Here is an 18,178-nt window from a genome sequence, read left to right as displayed (position 1 = left end):
AGACAGCCCCCCAACCTGAAGCAAATACTCACCAGGATTTACATACCACACCATAGAAACACTAACCCAGGAACCAATCCCTGTAACAAACTCCGTGAGCTAATAAAGAAACTGTTTTATGCTGGCTTGGTAAATCTAAGTATTGGAATAGCCACCAGCTTTATGCGGATTGTCTGCCCCATTCTTTGCAGTTCACCCTAATTGAGTGACCACAGCTGGCTCCCCACTAGGACCCCGGTCACAGAAGGTTTGTCCAAGCTGAAGTTCTCTGGGGCATTGAAGAGTGGCATGTTGATGAGATCCTGCAACCCGTGTTGTTTTGTTCCTTCTGTAAGCAACCTTTGATGCTGTTTTCCTTCTGTTTCTGTTCTTCTCTGGTACTACTTTACTCCTGGCACTGTGCCATGTATTTCAGGTACATGGGAGGTTGCAGACCGCTACTAGTAGGTCAAGCTTCTGTACCAGATATAGACTGGCCACAGAGCTTCCTTCTCTGGTAGATACACCAGAAACTTATCTTTGATAAGATCCTTTAAAGCTCTGCCAGGAATCACTGTTGTGAGCTTAAATAAGCTCCACACATCACTACCTACTGGCTGAAAAATATAATGCAGTTTAGTATTTCATTACAGTCTCCTCCACCACGAGGCCTGCCAGCGAATCTCTCCCAGCTAGGATTGCCAGCCCTCCAGGTTTGTCCTGAGTCTCCAGGAATTAAAGATTATGTCTTGTGATGAAACCTCCAGGAATACACCCAACCAAAATCAGCAACCCGACTCCCAGCACAAGTCTCGTCCGCCTATTAAAAGGGTTTCTTGGCCATGCAACACCGTCTCTGTGTGTAGCGCATGTTGGACTGGCTCTGTCTTGGCGCTGCCAGTGCTAAGATAAAATTAGACAAGCCAGCCATTAACACACAGGTGATCTTCCTGGCAAGGCTTGATTTATAGACTGGAGTAATCTCTCTGCTACGCCACTGCTAACTGACTGGCACAGCGAGGCGCTGATACGGCTCACACCATTCATCTTCATCAAAGCTTCAATCTCATGATCACTTACTCCTAGTTCTGGCCAACCACGAAGACTTAACATTTCACGTTACTTCTGTGTGATAATACTGTACAGCCAGTAAGTGTAGAGGTCATCGCATAGGTCTTTGATGTAGCATCTGTGACCCCCAAGAACCTACACACAGCTATTCAAATAGCAAAGCAGTCTGAGCTGGTGAGACAGCAAAACCAAGAGCAACTTGCCAAACTTGAAAAACAAGAAACTAGCTTAGAATTTGTCAACAGAGCCCGCAAGAGTGCTACAAGTCATTATCATAAGACCCCTGGGGCAAGGAGAAATAATTCCCAGGCTGAGAGGGATGAATTCCAGTCAGACATCAAAGCCCTGCAGCCTAAATGCAAAATATCTCGAAAAAATCATACCCCAAGAGATGATGCACATCCACCCAAAAGCACAAGGTGTAATAAATGCACAAAGTATGGACATTTTGCAGTTGTTTGCTGAATCAAAGCAATAGGGAAATTGGCTTATATTACAGACAATCAAGAGTCATTGTTTCTGGGATCTATCACGTGATGACACAGAGTCTGCTTGGAGAGTGAAACTGAATATTCATGGAAAGACAACTGACTTTAAAATAGATCCAGAAGCAGACCTCACAGGAGGGACTTAACATAACCTTCAACACCTCCAGAGCTGAAGTCACCTGACACAGCTCTGACTAGCCCTGGAGTTTTTCTGACTCACATGGGCCAGTTCACCACAGAAGCAATTTAAAAAGACAAAAGCTTTGCATTCAGGGTGCATGTGATCAAAGGATCAAAGACCAACAACCTTCTCAGCTGCAGCATGGCAGCTGTGATGGGTCTCGTGAGAAAGGTGGGAAATGTACAAACACCTCTACCAGACAGAGACTAGCAGCAGATTTATACAAATCCAGAGCCCATCATTATCTGTTTTTCCAGGTATATAGAAATAATGTACTCACAAGACATAACATGTCACAGTGTTATCAAGAAGCTGAAGTGCACTTTTGATCATTTCAGTATTCCAGAACATCTAGTGACGGACAATGGACCATAATTCATTGCAGCAGAATTTAAGTCATTCAGAAGGAAATATGATTTTAATTGTATTACTAGCAGCCCACATTACTCAAAAGCAAATGGAGAGGCTGACAGAGGTGTACAGAGAGCCAAGAAAATCCTACAGCGGGAAGACCCATTCCTTGCTCTTCTGAGTTACAGATCAACACCAATAGCAGCTACTGGATATAATCCAGCACGTGGGGAGACAACTCAGAAATACTGTTTCAACTCTGAAAAAGAATCTGTCTCCAAAATGTCCAGGCCAGACATGAAGAAAGTAGCCAAACTGGATGAAAAGCAAAAAGAGCTTACACACACTTTTGCAACAGAGAACTGTTGGGTCCAGGACCTGGTGACTGTGTTCATGTCACACTGGATGGAGAAAAAGGATGGACAACTTCGTCCTCATGAAGAAAAATAATTCAGTGCCCAGATCACATGTGAGCAAGATCGACAGTGGAGAGTTCAGCAGGAACCATCCACATCTACAGTTTGTTCCTTAGAGAGAACAATCCACAGAGAAAACTCTACAGCTGGTGGATGCAGAACCAGGAAAAGACTCAAGGATTCCAAACCAACCACAGCCAGTCATTAACCAGTAGACTGCCAGATAACCAAGTTGTTATGCATTCAGGGCATATAATTAGAAAACCAGTATGGTTCAGCGACACTTAGCAGACTGATCTGTGCTGAACTTCAAAGATAGCACGATAGTGTAAATATTGTAAATGGTAGGAATGTAGGACTTAAAGGGGGAGATGCAATGAAACACTAAACTGTATCAGAGAAACAGGGAGAGTGAGGGAATATCTTTTATTGGACCAACTTCTATTGGTGAAAGAGACAAACTTCTGAGCTTACACAGAGCTCTTCTTCAGCTCTGGGAAAGGTATTCAGAGGGTCACAGCTAAATGCAAGGTGAAACAGACTGTTTCGCATAAGAAGTTAACATGTTGTAAGAAACTGTTCAAGGTGAAGTGGAAGGACAAAGGAGGGTTAGTGAGTCAGTAAGGGAAGGGCCTGTCTTTTTGTTATGTGTGTATAGACCCAAGCATAATGGGGCCCCAACCCCTTGATGGAGCCCCAAAGTGTTAATGCAAAGCACGTAATAGATAATAATAGTCCAGGATGGTGAGAGCTGGACCTTTCCAGGGTTCCCCTACCAGCTCTTTTAATGTGTCTCAAATTTGACATGCAACAACCCTTTTTAATCCAATTCTGTGCTCCACACACAGCTCTGCCAATGACCCTGTTATCCAGTTCCTGGGGCCCCCACTGCATAGCTCTTACCAACGTATCCGCACACCTCACTCACTGGCCTGCAGAACCCCATGCTGTTCCAGTGAAGGGTCCTCCCCGGCCTATAGGATTAGAGAGCTGGCTTTCTAAAAAGTTCCATTTGCGAAAGTTTGGGAAATTACCCCCAGTGTTGGGATGGGTGAAAAACACTTGGAATGATGTGCAGTGCAGGAGACCTAGGCGGTTTGCTGAAATTGTGTCTCGCATTTTCCTGCCCTTCTCCTTCCCTGTGACTGAAGATTTGCTGGTGCCTAAGGCCTGCTCCTTGGTTTGGATTGAGTCTGCATGATCAATTGGGAAAGTGAATCATCCATATTCTATTTGGAAACCACATGCCTGAGGACAAACTCCAAATTCCCAAGACTGATGCAAAAACCAAGCAGGAAATGTTTGGGCCCCTCCACTAACCCTAACTACATCTTTTCATTGAAAAGGTTGGAGCCCTTACAAATGTCCTTAATAGTTAACCAATCTGATAAGAGGAATGCAGGCTAGATGGGCTTGTGCTGTAAAAATGGATACTTGGAAAGTTACCCTGTTTATGAAAGTCTAAGGACTAAGAACTGCTGTGGTTCTAAGAACTTTTACTGAGGTTCATCCTGCAATTTAGCATGGAGCAAAATCCTCCTGACAGCACTTTGCTGGGCTACAGAGAGCTGGCCTGGATCAGTCCTTTAAATTCTCTGTAATAAAGAGGAGAACAAAGGGACTCCAGGGAGGATTTTACTGAACAAAGGAGCTGTGCTCATTTTCTTGGGAAGTTCTGTACACTTACTGTCCACAGTAAGGTTAATGTTCTTCTCCCCGGTAAAGGTGTCATCTGTGATGGAGATCTCCACCTCATAGGTGCCCTCGTCTGACAGCTGCAGGTGACTGATCAACAGGGAGCCATTCTCAAGTATTTTAATCCGGTCCTTGTAATCGGGGCGCAGGTTGCCAATGATCTCGGTGCCGATGGACTGTACCACTGTGGTAGGCTTGTCTCGCTTCAGCTGCCATTTGATCACAGGTTTATCGCTGCTGGTGCTGGTGTACCTCACCGAGAGCAGGGCAGGTTTGCCAACTATGCCATGGATGAGGAGAACTGGGCTGGTGATATTGACGCCTTCCAGTAGACCTAGAGGGAAAAGACAGCAGGGCTGGTTAAGACAAGGCTAAGACTCGTGTTATCGCTGTGGGAGGGACAGTCTAATACCTGTGTTCAGCTTCTGAAGATGCCCAGAGGTTTCCAGAAACCTTGTCAGGCTCAGTCTTAGCTGGCTGCTTATGCAGTTAATGAAAGTACTGGGCCTTCTCTCCTGAGAGTTTATTCCACATTACGCAGGAGCCAACGGCAACCCTACTGATGTCAGTGGGGCTGCGCTGACTAAGTGAGAACAGAACTGAGCCCTTCTCAAGACAATGAGTGATACCTATTTCCAGGCATGCTGAGGCTGACCCTTGCAGCTCAGGCTGCGTGGCCCTTATCTCCTTACTGCGGTTTTAAATGGTGAGACAGCAAGACTGAGCATTTACACAGCACCTTCCCCCCACCAACTTTTAGACATTTTACAAGGAAGAGGAAATCTCGTTGTCTCCATTTGAGAGGATATTGAAAAGCAGAGAGGTGAAGTTCTTGCCTCAGGACACAACAAAACAGTGCAGCACTCCTGACTCCAGTTCCCTTCTCTAGCCGCTAGTACACACTGCCTCCAGCGGACTGTGGACAGAAAACTGAGCCACACCAAGGGGGGACAGACTTCCCCAAGGAGCAAGTCTGAATTAATTTTTAAAATCAATGTGTTCTCAGTCAGGGCTACATAAAGTATTTACTGCTAAGAACCCAGGCCTAGACATCCAGGAACCGTCAGAGAACCTGCTGCCAGTGATCATGGATACAAAGGCTGGGATACACGACATGGAGGTAGGGCAGTAGGGGGCCTACCCCAAGGAGTATAGTGAGCAACTGGAATATTCTACACACACTCACTGAGCCATTATCCCCACCATTCACAGTGCTCTACCATTTCAGACACTGCAACACACAAAGCAGCCCCAGCGAGTCAGAGAGACCTGGCAGCGTGCTAATAAAAGGCCTGATGGCGATCAAACCTTCATCTTGCCCACTGCCTTTAATAGCATGGTGCAGGTGCGTGCTGTAGAGCTGCTTTGTCACATATAACTCGACCTCTCTTCTGATCCTACAGTGCTGTGCAATGTCTTGGGTGCACTGGTGAGCAGTCACAGCCATAGTCCACGCCAGAGGTGTCTGCCTTTCAATGGTGGGTAGTGAAACGATTTGTTATGGCTGTCATGGTGGGAGCATCCTCGATAGTTAAGACTGCAAAAGAGTGTGCATTAACAAAAAAGACAAACACTGTGGACGTGGCTAGGCCACTGAGCAGACATTTGCACAGACCTCACAGTGAGGAGTGTAGCAATATCAAGGCCTTTCATACCCATAAAGTAGGAGCTAAGATAGAACTGGGCCCAAGCTCTTTTACCTTACACAAACCAAGGAAATTAAATTAAAAAATGAAGCCAATGTTAAGATTAATCACAGTTAAACTCGAGGTAAATGAAAGTTAGGGCTGAACACATAACCGTTAAGTCCTAGGGTCAGGGAGGTGCCTATTGCTGTCCTCATGAAAACCCACCTAGATCTGGCTAAGTTATAAGCATCTAGAAAATGCTGCATGAACATGCTGAGTAGAGCCTGGTTAGAGGCTTGCTGATAAACTCTCTGAACAGTCCATCTGCACTGAGCATGCTCCAGCCCCACAGAGCTTCCTGTGCATCAACTGCTATCAGCTTGCTCAAGTTCCACAGAGTTTCCTACAGGCCAGTGGTACTGAGCATGCTCCTAGCCTTCGCTCAGGGTATGTCTGCACTTCAGTCATTGGGCCAAAAACTGCACTCCAAGCACGCACACACCTCCTTCCAACTGCACTTACAGCTGCGTGTGTGTAGAGCGAGAGGGAATCTGGCCTGCAGATGGAAACAATCATTGAATCTCAGGGTTGGAAGAGACCTCAGGAGGTCGTCTAGTCCAACCCGCTGCTCAGAGCAGGACCAATCCCCAATTTTTGGCCCAGATCCCTAAGTGGCCCCCTCAAAGATTGAACTCACAACCCTGGGTTTAGCAGGCCAACGCTCAAACCACTGAGCTACCACCCCCCCCAACGCTCTGCTAGGTACTCCAGTCCATCCATCTCACTGTCAGTGCAGGCCCGTTCCCTACAGAGTGCGGGCTAGCACTGTGCTCGGTCCACTGCCAGAGTCCATCGTGAACATGCAGCGTCTGGCCCTAAAACATCGACTGCCACGTGGCAATATTTGACTTTATTGCAGAATTCCCTACACTGCAACTGGGAGGAAATACCCCCTTAAACTGATCTACTAAAGACTAGGAGGACTTGTGGCACCTCAGAGACTAACCAATTTATTTGAGCATGAGCTTTTGTGAGCTCCAGCTCACTTCATCAGATGCATATTGTGGAAACTGCAGAAGACGTTATATACACAGAGACCATGAAACAATACCTCCTCCCACCCCACTGTCCTGCTGGTAATAGCTTATCTAAAGTGATCACTCTCCTTACAATGTGCATGATAATCAAGGTGGGCCATTTCCAGCACAAATCCAGGTTTTCTCACCCCCCTCTCCCACACACAAACTCACTCTAATTCGACAAATTCATGTTTGGCTCATTTGTTCTCTTTCGGCAGTGGATTCTGTCCGAGCTGCTGTGGGGGTTTGGGGCTGGCTATTTAATCTGGTAACCCATTAGTAGAAATGAGCATTTTAAAACAATAAAGAAAATATTTTTTGAACAAAGTGGACACTGGAAATGGCCCACCTTGATTATCATACACAGTGTAAGGAGAGTGATCACTTTACATAAGCTATTACCAGCAGAAGAGTGAGGTGGGGGGAGAGAAAACCTTTTGTAGTGATAACCACCCATTTTTTCATGATTTGTGTGTATAAAAACAAACAGCTTCTGTATTTTCCACAGTATGCATCCGATGAAGTGGGCTGTAGCTCACGAAAGCTCATGCTCAAATAAATTGGTTAGTCTCTAAGGTGCCACAAGAACTCCTTTTCTTTTTGCGAATACAGACTAACACGGCTGCTACTCTGAAACCTACTAAAGATTAAAGATTGTGAAGTACTTTGAGATCTACTGATGAAAAGCACTAGATAAGAGCGAGGCATTATTGTTTTGTTACTACAGCAGCCAAGCATTAAATGCAGATTATTCTTTTAAATGGTGTCCACTTTGTTCAAAAAATATTTTCTTTATTGTTTTAAAATGCTCTTTTCTACTAATGGGTTACCAGATTAAATAGCCAGCCCCAAACCCCCACAGCAGCTAGGACAAAATCCACTGCCGAAAGAGAACAAATGAGCCAAACATGAATTTGTCGAATTAGAAAAGCGAGATCAGACCTAAAGAACACAGTTCAAACACAAACGCCCCAGCCTTGGCTGATCCACTGTTACACACAGTTTCCGATATTTTGGTGGGTATAATTCTTTCACTGCTGCTCTTAAATGCACATTTAGAAACACTGTCTCTGAGAATCGTACCCTCGTTTGGCATGTTTGAGGCAGGGCTGATGGGTGGGGTCAGCCTCACCCAGGGCCAGCTCCAGGCACCAGCGCTCCAAGCAGGTGCTTGGGGTGACGGTTCGCAAGGGGCGGCAGCGTTTCTGCCGCGGTGGCAATTCGGCGGCAGCTTCTCCGTTCCGCCGGCCGTGGTGGCAGGTTTTTTTTTACTGCGTTACAAAACCTGTAGAGCCGGCCCTGGCCTCACAGACGCTGTTATGGGAAAGTCTCCAAATCATCTCCCCCACCTTGGGCAAAGCAGACCAGCCCCAGGCTTTGGCAGGAGGCACAGCCTGCCTGACCTTTCAGTCCCTCAGCACCCACGGCACAATGTCAGCAAGGTGAAGGGCTGTTACAACACCAAGTTAATTACCTAGAACTATGTGTCTGAAGTGGGGTGATGTATGAGCTGATCTCCATTCAGCCAAACACAGAGACAGGAGAGAGGCCAGGAGAAGCCTCCCCAAGCAAGAGGTCAGGAGCCAAGACCGAGCAAGAAAGGGGAGGTTAATGACTGCAATGGGCAACTGGCACAAGGAGAGCCCTGCAATTCCAGGGGCCCGTTTAAAGTGCTCTACAGTGCATATTGTACAGCAAGGATGCTGGGCCAGTGCTAAACTGGCGGAGGGCCTGTCTGGTTGGCCTGCGACAGCCAAGGGCTGGCGAATAAGGAGTTAACTCCAGTTCAGATTCCTCCTCCCACAGGTGCTCAGGGCTCTAGGGGTCTGCCACTGCTGCAGTCAGAGGCATGACTGCAGCACTTGCAGACACACTGGAACTGGCTTTCGCTAGTAAGCTGGAACACCAGTAGCCGTGAAGCTGCAGCAGCATGGGCTCGTCACCAAGCACATACCCAGGGCCCTGGGCATGCTGCCACCGCCTCACAGCCATTGTTCTTCATGCTAGCTAGACCAACGCACTGGGACGCTACACAAACCGCAGTCGGACCCCTGTCCGCAGTGTAGACGCACGCTACGGCTGTGTGTTTACTTAAACGTTACCCCGAGAGATCTGCTCTTGAGTTAGCTCATTTCAGTTAGAGCAGCCACGTGGCAAAATAACTCTGGGGCTGCACAGGGTGGTTGTGTTAACAGCTACCGGGAGTTGTAGTCAGTACGTCCATCATTGGGGGAAGGAAGATCTAATGCAGGATCAAGGTCTGTGTCACGGAGTCCCCGGGCGATGCTCTGGAACTACTCCCTACGAGGCCAGCCAGGACTCTGGGGGAGCCCCCTCTCTGTGAGCAGACTGTCTCCAGGGCAAGAAGCTTACACAGCTTCGACCTTCCTGAGGCTGACCTTGGAGCATTCAGCATCCCCGTCCACACCGTGCGCTTCCCACAGCGAGTCCGCAGAAGGCGGGGCTCCTGGGGGAGGCAGAGGGCCCTGCACCCCAATTCCACTGTCAGACGTGACTCTCAGCCAGCCAGTAAAACAGAAGGTTTATTAGACCACAGGAACATGGTCTAAAACAGAGCCTGCAGGTACAGAGAACAGGACCTCCCAGTCAGGTCTGTCTTGGGGGGCAGGGAGGCCAGAGCCCCATCTGGGCCTCCCTCTATTTCCCCAGCCAGCTCCAAACTGAAACTCTCCAGCCCCTCCTCTGGCCTTTGTCCCTTTCCCGGGCCAGGAGGCCCCCTGATCTCTTTTTCTCCAACCCCTTCAGTTGGCACCTTTGCAGGGGAGGGGCCCAGGCCATCAGTTGCCAGGAGACAGGGTGTCGGCCATTCTCTGCACAGACACCATCACACTGGCCCCCAAGGGCTCTGCGACAATCACACCCCCTTATCCCACCACCTCCATACTTAAGAAATACCTAGGTTAAACTGAGGGATAGCTCAGTGGTTTGAGCATTGGCCTGCTAAACCCAGGGTTGTGAGTTCAATCCTTGAGGGGGCCATTTAGGGATCTGGGGATTGGTCCTGCTTTGAGCAGGGGGTTGGACTAGATGACCTCCTGAGGTCCCTTCCAACCCTGCTAGTCTATGATTCTATGAGGCACCCACACAATATTCAGAGAAAACATTAAGAACATTCCCACTTTGTCACAGTCTGTGCAGCTGAAGAGAAATTCCACAAGGGGCCCAGCTGAAGCTGAACATATGTGTATTAGCAAAAAGAACAGGAGGACTTGTGGCACCTTAGAGACTAACCAATTTATCTGAGCATAAGCTGTAGCTCACGAAAGCTTATGCTCAAATAAATTGGTTAGTCTCTAAGGTGCCACAAGTCCTCCTCTTCTTTTTGCTAATACAGACTAACACGGCTGCTACTGTGAGATATGTATATTAGTTATTGGCCCTAACTCCAGTCCTGTTCACACACAAAAGCTTGATGGGGTGTAATCAGTAAGCTGTGGACTCCAGCTGAGGGTGTTCTGCATTTCAAGCTGATTTCAGCACCAAGCCTCCTCTGTTCCATTGTGTGGTTCATTGTGGCTCCTTAAGCCTCCTTTAAGAGTTGTTGTTCTCTGCTCAGTGCAGTGATTGCAAGAAAATCCAACTCCAGCCATCTCCACCGAAACCAGGCAACGGAACAAAGAAGCAGAGAGAAATTTCCCTTGGTGACCTTGCACGTACAGGATTACCAGGAACGTACGCATGTAGGTGCATATTGTTAGAGGGTGCCAGTCAGACGAAAACACACTGAAAAGGAGTACTTGTGGCACCTTAGAGACTAACCAATTTATTTGAGCATGAGCTTTCGTGAGCTGGTTAGTCTCTAAGGTGCCACAAGTACTCCTTTTCTTTTTGCGAATACAGACTAACACGGCTGTTACTCTGAAAACACACTGCTGTCCCCATGAAAATCTGCAGGGCCCGTCACACCCATTAGTCAGGAGGCCACTGATCTGAAAACCCAAAGCACCCCTAATGTGTACAGCTCATGGGGCCTCGAGGGGGGTATGGAGCAGCCAATGGACAAATGTTGACAGAGGCCTGGCTGCTGAGCCCCAGCTAAAGCCATTCCCCGACCGAGCCCCTCTCAACCCCCTGCCACTCTGCACCTGGCTCTGAGAAGCCTCGGAGTGCTGCTTTGGATCTGGCTGGTCTCTGAACACAGTGCTCAGTGCAATCCCTCTGCCCCAGGTCCTTCTACCTCTGCTCCGGCACCTGCTTCACCAAACGCACGTGTGTGTGTTGAAGCCTCACGCCCCAGGGCCAGGGGCCAACTTTCCCTCGTGCTCCATGCAGCCTGGAGCTGCTAGTCGGAGCAGCTCGGCAGTCAGAGCCTTGTTCTGTGGCGCTCTTGTCTCACTCTCACTCGAGTGATTCTTTTGGCAGGACTTGGATCAGGCAAAACAGAATGTCTCTCCGGCTTTCTTTAAAAGGGCTTTCGTCACACGGGAACTCAACCCTGTAATCCCGGCACTGGCCGGAGACAAACAGCTCCTACGCCAGTGGAGACGGGGGTCCGAGGGCGCCCCAGCCTATGTCAGCTGCAGCCTGCACGAGGCCTTGCCAGAGCCCACTTGTGCCTGCTGAGAGTGGGGAGTAGGGGGGCGAGGAGGACAGAATGAGGGCAGCCGGCTTCAGCAGCGTTACTGAGCATGCTCCGTCCATGTACTTGTGCTCAGGACAAGCCAAGCAGCAAAGCTGGGGGAGCACGTGACCCCACAGACCCCCTCCCCCATGCGTCTCCTCTGAGCCTCAGTAATATCAGGCAGCTGTGCCTCTGAGCCACACCACCAGTCGGTGTGAGTCAGATCAGCTTCCTCCACAGGCGGTGGGCTCCCAGGCTCGACTCCCACCCAGAGACAACCTGTGCCTGCTGACAGTGGGGGGGCACGCCCCCTGAACAGCTCGAGTCGTGCCCCCCGGAGCCCCACCCTCCCAGAAACCAGCTGCCCCTCCATGCAGCTCCCAGCTGTTCCTCTGTTCCAGCTGGTGGGCTCAACTGCTCCGCTGGGAGTGGGCCCAGCCATACCATGTGACCAAGCAATCTAGGGGGCATGTGACCCCACATTTCACCCCCCATATGTCACCTCTGCTCCCATCTGCACCAATGGGGTAAGTTACACCTCCCTGCACTGACTTGTCCCAGAAGTGGCCTTGCCCTGGACAGGACAGGCAATGTCACTGCTGCTGTCTTTCCAGAGGGTCACCACAGCGGGAGTGGGTCCCTCAGGGTCCTGCCCTGCCATCTGGGTAGAGGGGAGAGTTACCTTTACACGCTCCCTCTTGTTTACGCAAGAAAATAACATGCACTGTCCACAAAGGAGTTTCTCAGTAATAGAATGTCAGTCGTGAAATCAGCCCATCCCCCAGCTGCTCTGTCTGTCCCTGGCCAAGCTAGTGCTGTTTTCTACTGCCAAAGTCTCCTCCTGGGTGGACTTTCTGCCAGGGTACAGGCTGCTGGAGGGCGCCATGCAGCTGGCACAGAACCTGGCCCGGAGCTGTTACTCTACAGCCACCAATTAATCACTGTGTTGGGAATGGCAGGGGGAAATATTGCCCTGTTTCACTGATTTTCAAAACCCACTGGGGTCCATCCAGCAGCATGGACTCAGGTTAAAGTACTGGCTCCCAGAACAAGTGGGAAAACTAGTTATTAATTCAATCCATGGTTGTAACAGTCAGTGGTGGAGTAAACCACATGGACTTGGACAACATGGAGCAAGAACGTGGGCCATGGAGTGAAATGTGCACAGACTGCCCCCTACTGCCTCACGGCTCTAGAAGAGTGCAGAGTGCTGCAGATCCTGGCACCAGGGCTGAGACATGGGGCCAGACTTCCAAGCTCTCTGTATTTGCAGTTGGGGCCAGATTTTCAAAAATGCTTAGCACCCAACAGGGAGACACTTGCTTTGGTGCCTAAATGGGAGCTGAGCTCTGGAATATCTGGCCTCTACCGTATGCACCTGCAGGAGAACCTAGAACTTTGTCTTTTTGCAATGAATCGGTCCTAGAGGAAATCTAGAAATAGTGAAGCAAGGGGCAAAAGTCTGCTCCCAGTCACACTGAAGTAACACTCTAAAATCCATGTGGGGTTAATGGAGAGCAGCAGTTGGCCCAATGTCATCCAGAAAGAAAAATAATTGAAACCAATTACAATTATTTTAATGAAATGGAACCAGCTAAGACCACTGTGGCATCCATTTCCTCCAGCGAGCACAAACTTTCTCTCATTTTAACTGCTCCTCTAGATGAGGCTGAAGTAAGGAGCCTTCCTCTGACTCCAGGGTATTAAATGCCTAATTCTATCAGGTCAAGTGCAGGTAACTCCCGCTTTGCTGCTGCAGGGGCAGGGCTGACCCCTGCCCCACCTCTTCCCCCGGAGGCCTGGCCCCACGGTCAAGCCGGAAGCCATAGCCGGGCAGGGGAACCTGGGTCCCTCCACCTGCCTGGGGTGGGGGAGCCTGAGAGCAGCCCCCAGCCTGTGTACCCACCTCCCCAGACTGCCTGCCCAGGGCAGGTGAAGGATCCACATCTCCCCACAGCTGCCTGGGCATCCCAGGCCACTCTTACCCTGACTGGACCCCAGCTTCTGTCCTGTCCAGAGGGCGTGGCCTGGGGGGGGGAGGAGGAGCAGGGAGCTGGGCCCATGGTGAAAAGTGGGAGGGCCATCGCCCCTTGGCCCCCCAGTTCTGGTGTCCCTGTGCCGGGGGCGGGGGGGTGGGGGTACAGAAACCACAGCACAGAACAGTCTTAAGTTAATATAATGCTCAGGCAGACAATCTGCTGCTGGGAACAGCTGTTTCTGGCCCCTTAAGTATTCAGAGGGGAGCAGGGTGGGAAAGCTGCATTCAGACACCCGTTGTCAGAGAGTGTGGCGGAAGGATCTCTGTATCTTAAGGTGGTATTTTTATATGATAAGGCCAGAAGGGAAAGCTGTGATCATCTAGTCTGACCTCCGTTCTAGCACAGGCCAGAGAACTTCCCTGAATTAATTCCTCTTTGAACGACACACCTGAGTGCCTTCCATGTAAAAATCCGTGTCAATAACTGACCTGCTCACCAGCCAGGGAAGGAAGCTCAGGATCGAAAGAAAAGAAAGAAAGAAATTAAATTCTGTGTAGGAAAGGCAGAGAGAAGCAGCAGAAATGCCTTTCCCGTGGCTGGCGGGAAGCACGCCAGAGCGATGCTGGACAATCTGTTCCCAGCTATGGCTCTTTCTCCTGCTGCTATAGAAAGGGGCTCGTCCTTGTGTCAGTGTCATGGCAACAAAGCACTGGAACTGGGAAGGGGAGAGAGGGGCAGAGAGTGCTATAGAGACAGGAGAACCCAGTGAGTGAGCGAGGGAAGCTGGATTGAGAGAGAGAGAGATCCGATGAAGTGAGCTGTAGCTCACGAAAGCTGATGCTCAAATAAATTTGTTCGTTTCTAAGGTGCCACAAGTCCTCCTTTCCTTTTTGCGAATACAGACTAACACGGCTGTTACTCTGAAACCAGAGAATAAAGAGTGAGTGAAAATGTTTCATGGAACAGAGAAATGATTGATATGGGGAGAGGGCAGTAGGAGAAAAGAGAAATCGGCAGACATCTGTGGAGGAGAGGGATAAAGCGCAGAAACAGAAAGTGGTGAAAGTGGAGAATGGAGCCCACATTTCTATGGAGAAATACAGGCTCGGTGGAACCACCATTAAGTGGATACATAATTGGTTAAACAACTTCAAACAAAGAGTAACTATTAATGGAATGATGTCAGATTGGAGGGAGGTCTCAAGGGGGGTTCCACAGGGATCTGTTCTGGGCCCGTTGTTGTTTAACATTGTTATTAATGACCTGGTGTAGGAACAGACAGCATACTGATCAAATTTGCAGATGACACAAAGCTGGGGGGGGGGGCGGGGTTTGCCAACACTTTGGAGGATAAAGCTCAAATTCAGAGGGATTTGATAAATTGGAGAACTGGACTATAGACAACAAAATGAAATTCAACACAGACAAATGTACTATACTTAGGGAAGAGAAACCAAAGGCACAAATACAGAATGAGGGGAAACTGGCTTGACAGCAGCACTGCTGAGAAGTCAACATGAGTCAGCAATGCGATGAAAAGCAAATGCAATTTTAGGCTGCACTGACAGAGGCATGCAAGTCATGGGAGGTGATAGTACCACTCTAGTCGGCACTGGTGAGGCCTCAGCTGGAGTATAGTGTCCAGTTTCAGTCACCGCTGTATAGAAAGGATGTAGAGAAACTGGAAAGGATCCAGAGCTGAGCAATAAGGATGATCAAAGGGATGGAATGCAAGCCATATGAGCAAAGGCTGAAGGAACTGGGTATGTTTAGTTGGAAAAGAGGAGATTAAGGGGGGACATGATAGCCGTCTTCAAATACTTGAAAGGCTGCCATAAAAAAGATGGAGACAAGTTATTTTCTCTTGCCACAGAGGGCAGGACAAGAGGCAATGGGTTCAAACTACAGCAGAACAGATTTAGATTAAATCTCAGGAAAAACTTCCTAACTGTAAGCACAGTAGGATAATGGAACGGACTGCCTAGGGAGGTCATGGAAGCTCCTTCACTGGCGGTTGTCAAAAGAAGGCTAGAGAATCATTTGCCTTGGATGGGTTAGACACAACAAATCCTGCAGCTTGGCAGGGAGTTAGACTAGATGACTCTTGCGGTCCCTTCTAACCCCATGGCTCTAGGATTATAAAATGTGAGTGAATGACCCTGCAGGCTGGATAAAGTGATGGGGGATTGAAGTCCCATTATGGGGCAGGGGGTGATGCTGGAAGAGGTCATTGAATAGCTCTGATTTCTATGGGTAAGGTCTGCACAAGGATCTTGGCAGGGGTGGGGTTCTGGTAATGGCAAGGCTGACAGTGCTGGCAGGTTAGTGACTTACAGACAAGGAAGGATGTTTGTGGCCTGTGGTGACTCCAATATTTCTGGGCTATGGAGCAAGCTAAGGCCTGAATTGTCCTCCCCGATTTTTTATCACTGCTTCTCCTCTGGCTGTGCCTCCGCAGTCTCTCTCATGGTGGTTCCTCCTCTCTTCTGCTTTCTGCGCGGGCACCAAAGGACTCTGTCCTTGGCTCCCTCCCCTTCTCATTTCACGCTTTTTCTTTGGGTGATCTCCTCCGCTTGTACGGCTTCAGCTGCCTTCTCTCCACTCAGGAGTCAATCTGACCTCTCTGCTCCTGCCTCATCTCCCTCCATCCATCCTGTCTGACATTCCCTGCTGCAGACTCACTGCCAGCTGTAACTGCACAGATGCATCCACACAGCATTTTGGAACGAGCCTTTGGCAGACTTGCTAGCGGGGCTCACCCCCATGCTCTAAAAGTAGCTCTGTAGACAGCGCATTGAAGTTGTGGCTCAGGCTGGAGCTTGGGGTCTGAAGCCTGGGGGGCGAGGGGAGGGAGGGGCTTCAGAGCCTGAGTCCATACAGCTATTTCGAGAGCACAGGGGTGAGCCCCACTAGCCTGAGTCTGTCGACCGGGGCTGGGAGGCTCGCTCCCAAATGCTGTGCAGACTTACTCTACAGGGCCAGGAACTGGTCTGAATGGATTCCAAGGCCAGCTGGGACCATTGTGATCATCCAGTCTGCCCCCCGGCATAACACAGACCTGCCCCCAGATAATTCCTGTTTGAACTACAGCTGATCTTTTAGAAAAAAAATTGTGATTTAAAAATGTCCAGTGATGGAGAATCCACTCCAGCGCTGAGGTGAGGGGCTATGTATCTTTGGGATTATTGTGTGCGCCAGTTGTGTTCTTGTGTTGATTTGTGCCTGGGGGGGGTTATGCTAGGATATTAGTGAAAGTGATGAATGACAGGTGTGTGCTGCCATGAGGGGCTATTTGTGTTTGGGCATGGGTGGCTGTCATAACCGTACAGCTAAGGGTAGCCTAGAATTCCTCCTTACCTGTAAGGGGTTAAGAAGTTCAAATAACCTGGTTGGCACCTGACCAAAAGGACCAAAGGAGAAAGAAGATACTTTCAAATCGGGGCAGGGGGAGGCTTTGTTTGTGTGTTCTCTTGGGAAGCAGAGAAGCATCAGGTCAGAAAACTCCTTCTCCTATAAACCAATCCTGAACGAGTCTCTAATATTACAAAAATAGTAAGTAAAGCCAGGCAAGGCGTGTTAGATTATCTTTTGTTTTAGCTTGTGAATTTTCCCTTTGCTAGAGGGAGGTTTATTCCTGGTTTTTTGGTGACTTTGAACTAAGCCTAGAGGGAGTTCCTCTGTGTTTGTGAAAATTCTTCTTTTAGGAATCTGATAGGGGTTTTTAGTGTCCTAAAAACCCAAGGGTCTGGTTTACCTATTTGATTGGTATATTATTCTCAAGCCTCCCCAGGAAAGAGGATGTAAGTGCTTGGGGGGATATTTTAGGGAACAGGAACTCCAAGTGGTCCTTTCCCTGATTTTTTGTCTAAATCACTTGGTGGTGGCAGCATACTGTTCAAGGACAAGGTGGAATTTGTGCCTTGGAGAAGTTTTTAACCTAAGCTGTTAAAAATAAGCTTAGGGGGTCTTTCATGCGGGTCCCCACATCTGTACCCCAGAGTTCAGAGTGGGGAAGGAACCCTGACTGTGGTGCATGAATTGCCAGCTGGGGGAGACTAGCCCCCAACCCTGCCCCTTCTGCACACACACCCCTGCTGGAGTCCAGAGCCCCCCCACCCAACAGCAGCTGCCGGCCCCTGCCCCAGGCTAGCCCCCCCAGCCCTGAAGCACTGGGAGGGCAGGTGGCGTTGCCTCAGCCTGAGCTGGGGCCACCGCATAGGGGGATTGGAGTCACACCGATTGGGAAGGAGGATGGGGGGAGCCTGGAGGCGGAGAATGGGAGGGGCCATGCCTGGCTGTTTGGGGAGGCATAGCCTCCCCAGTCTATCAAACCCACCGTCCATGGTTTGGGGTTATTGTGTGTGCTGGTTGTGTAGCTGTGTGGGTGGTTTTTAACAACTGTGGCAGTTGGGCCCCATAACCCACCATTTGTGTGGTCTCCCTTGTACAACCAATGAAATTGTTGCATGCAAATTAACTGTAGAATAAGGGTAGTGATTGGTGAGTTATCTTTGATATCACAACCATCTAGGACTCTTGGCATGGCATAGATATATGCCTTACTGTTGCACGAGTGTAATTCATAAAGTCAAAATGACTGAGAACTTAAAAATTGGATGGTAACAGACCGTGAATCCCAGTGATAATTCATCTTCTTGATATTCTGAACAAAAAGAGGTCTCAACCATGCTTCTAGTTTTTTCATCACTTCACACTGACTCAACAGACA

General features: G+C 49.2%; 1 protein-coding gene across 1 annotated transcript in view; it reads right to left on the bottom strand.

The window, feature by feature from the left end:
• Positions 1 to 18,178, bottom strand: part of HEPACAM (hepatic and glial cell adhesion molecule) — an 81,607-nt gene that overhangs the window by 36,521 nt on the left and 26,908 nt on the right. Inside the window, exon 2 of the mRNA XM_077839788.1 lies at positions 4,174 to 4,515. Within this exon, the coding sequence (XP_077695914.1) occupies positions 4,174 to 4,515 (342 nt within the window). The remainder of the gene's footprint in view (positions 1 to 4,173; positions 4,516 to 18,178) is intronic.

This window comes from Eretmochelys imbricata, chromosome 22 (genome assembly GCF_965152235.1).
Source record: "Eretmochelys imbricata isolate rEreImb1 chromosome 22, rEreImb1.hap1, whole genome shotgun sequence".
Taxonomy (NCBI): domain Eukaryota; kingdom Metazoa; phylum Chordata; order Testudines; family Cheloniidae; genus Eretmochelys; species Eretmochelys imbricata.
The sequence above is the reverse complement of the archived record's forward strand: the minus strand, read 5'-3'. Positions and strand labels throughout refer to the sequence as shown.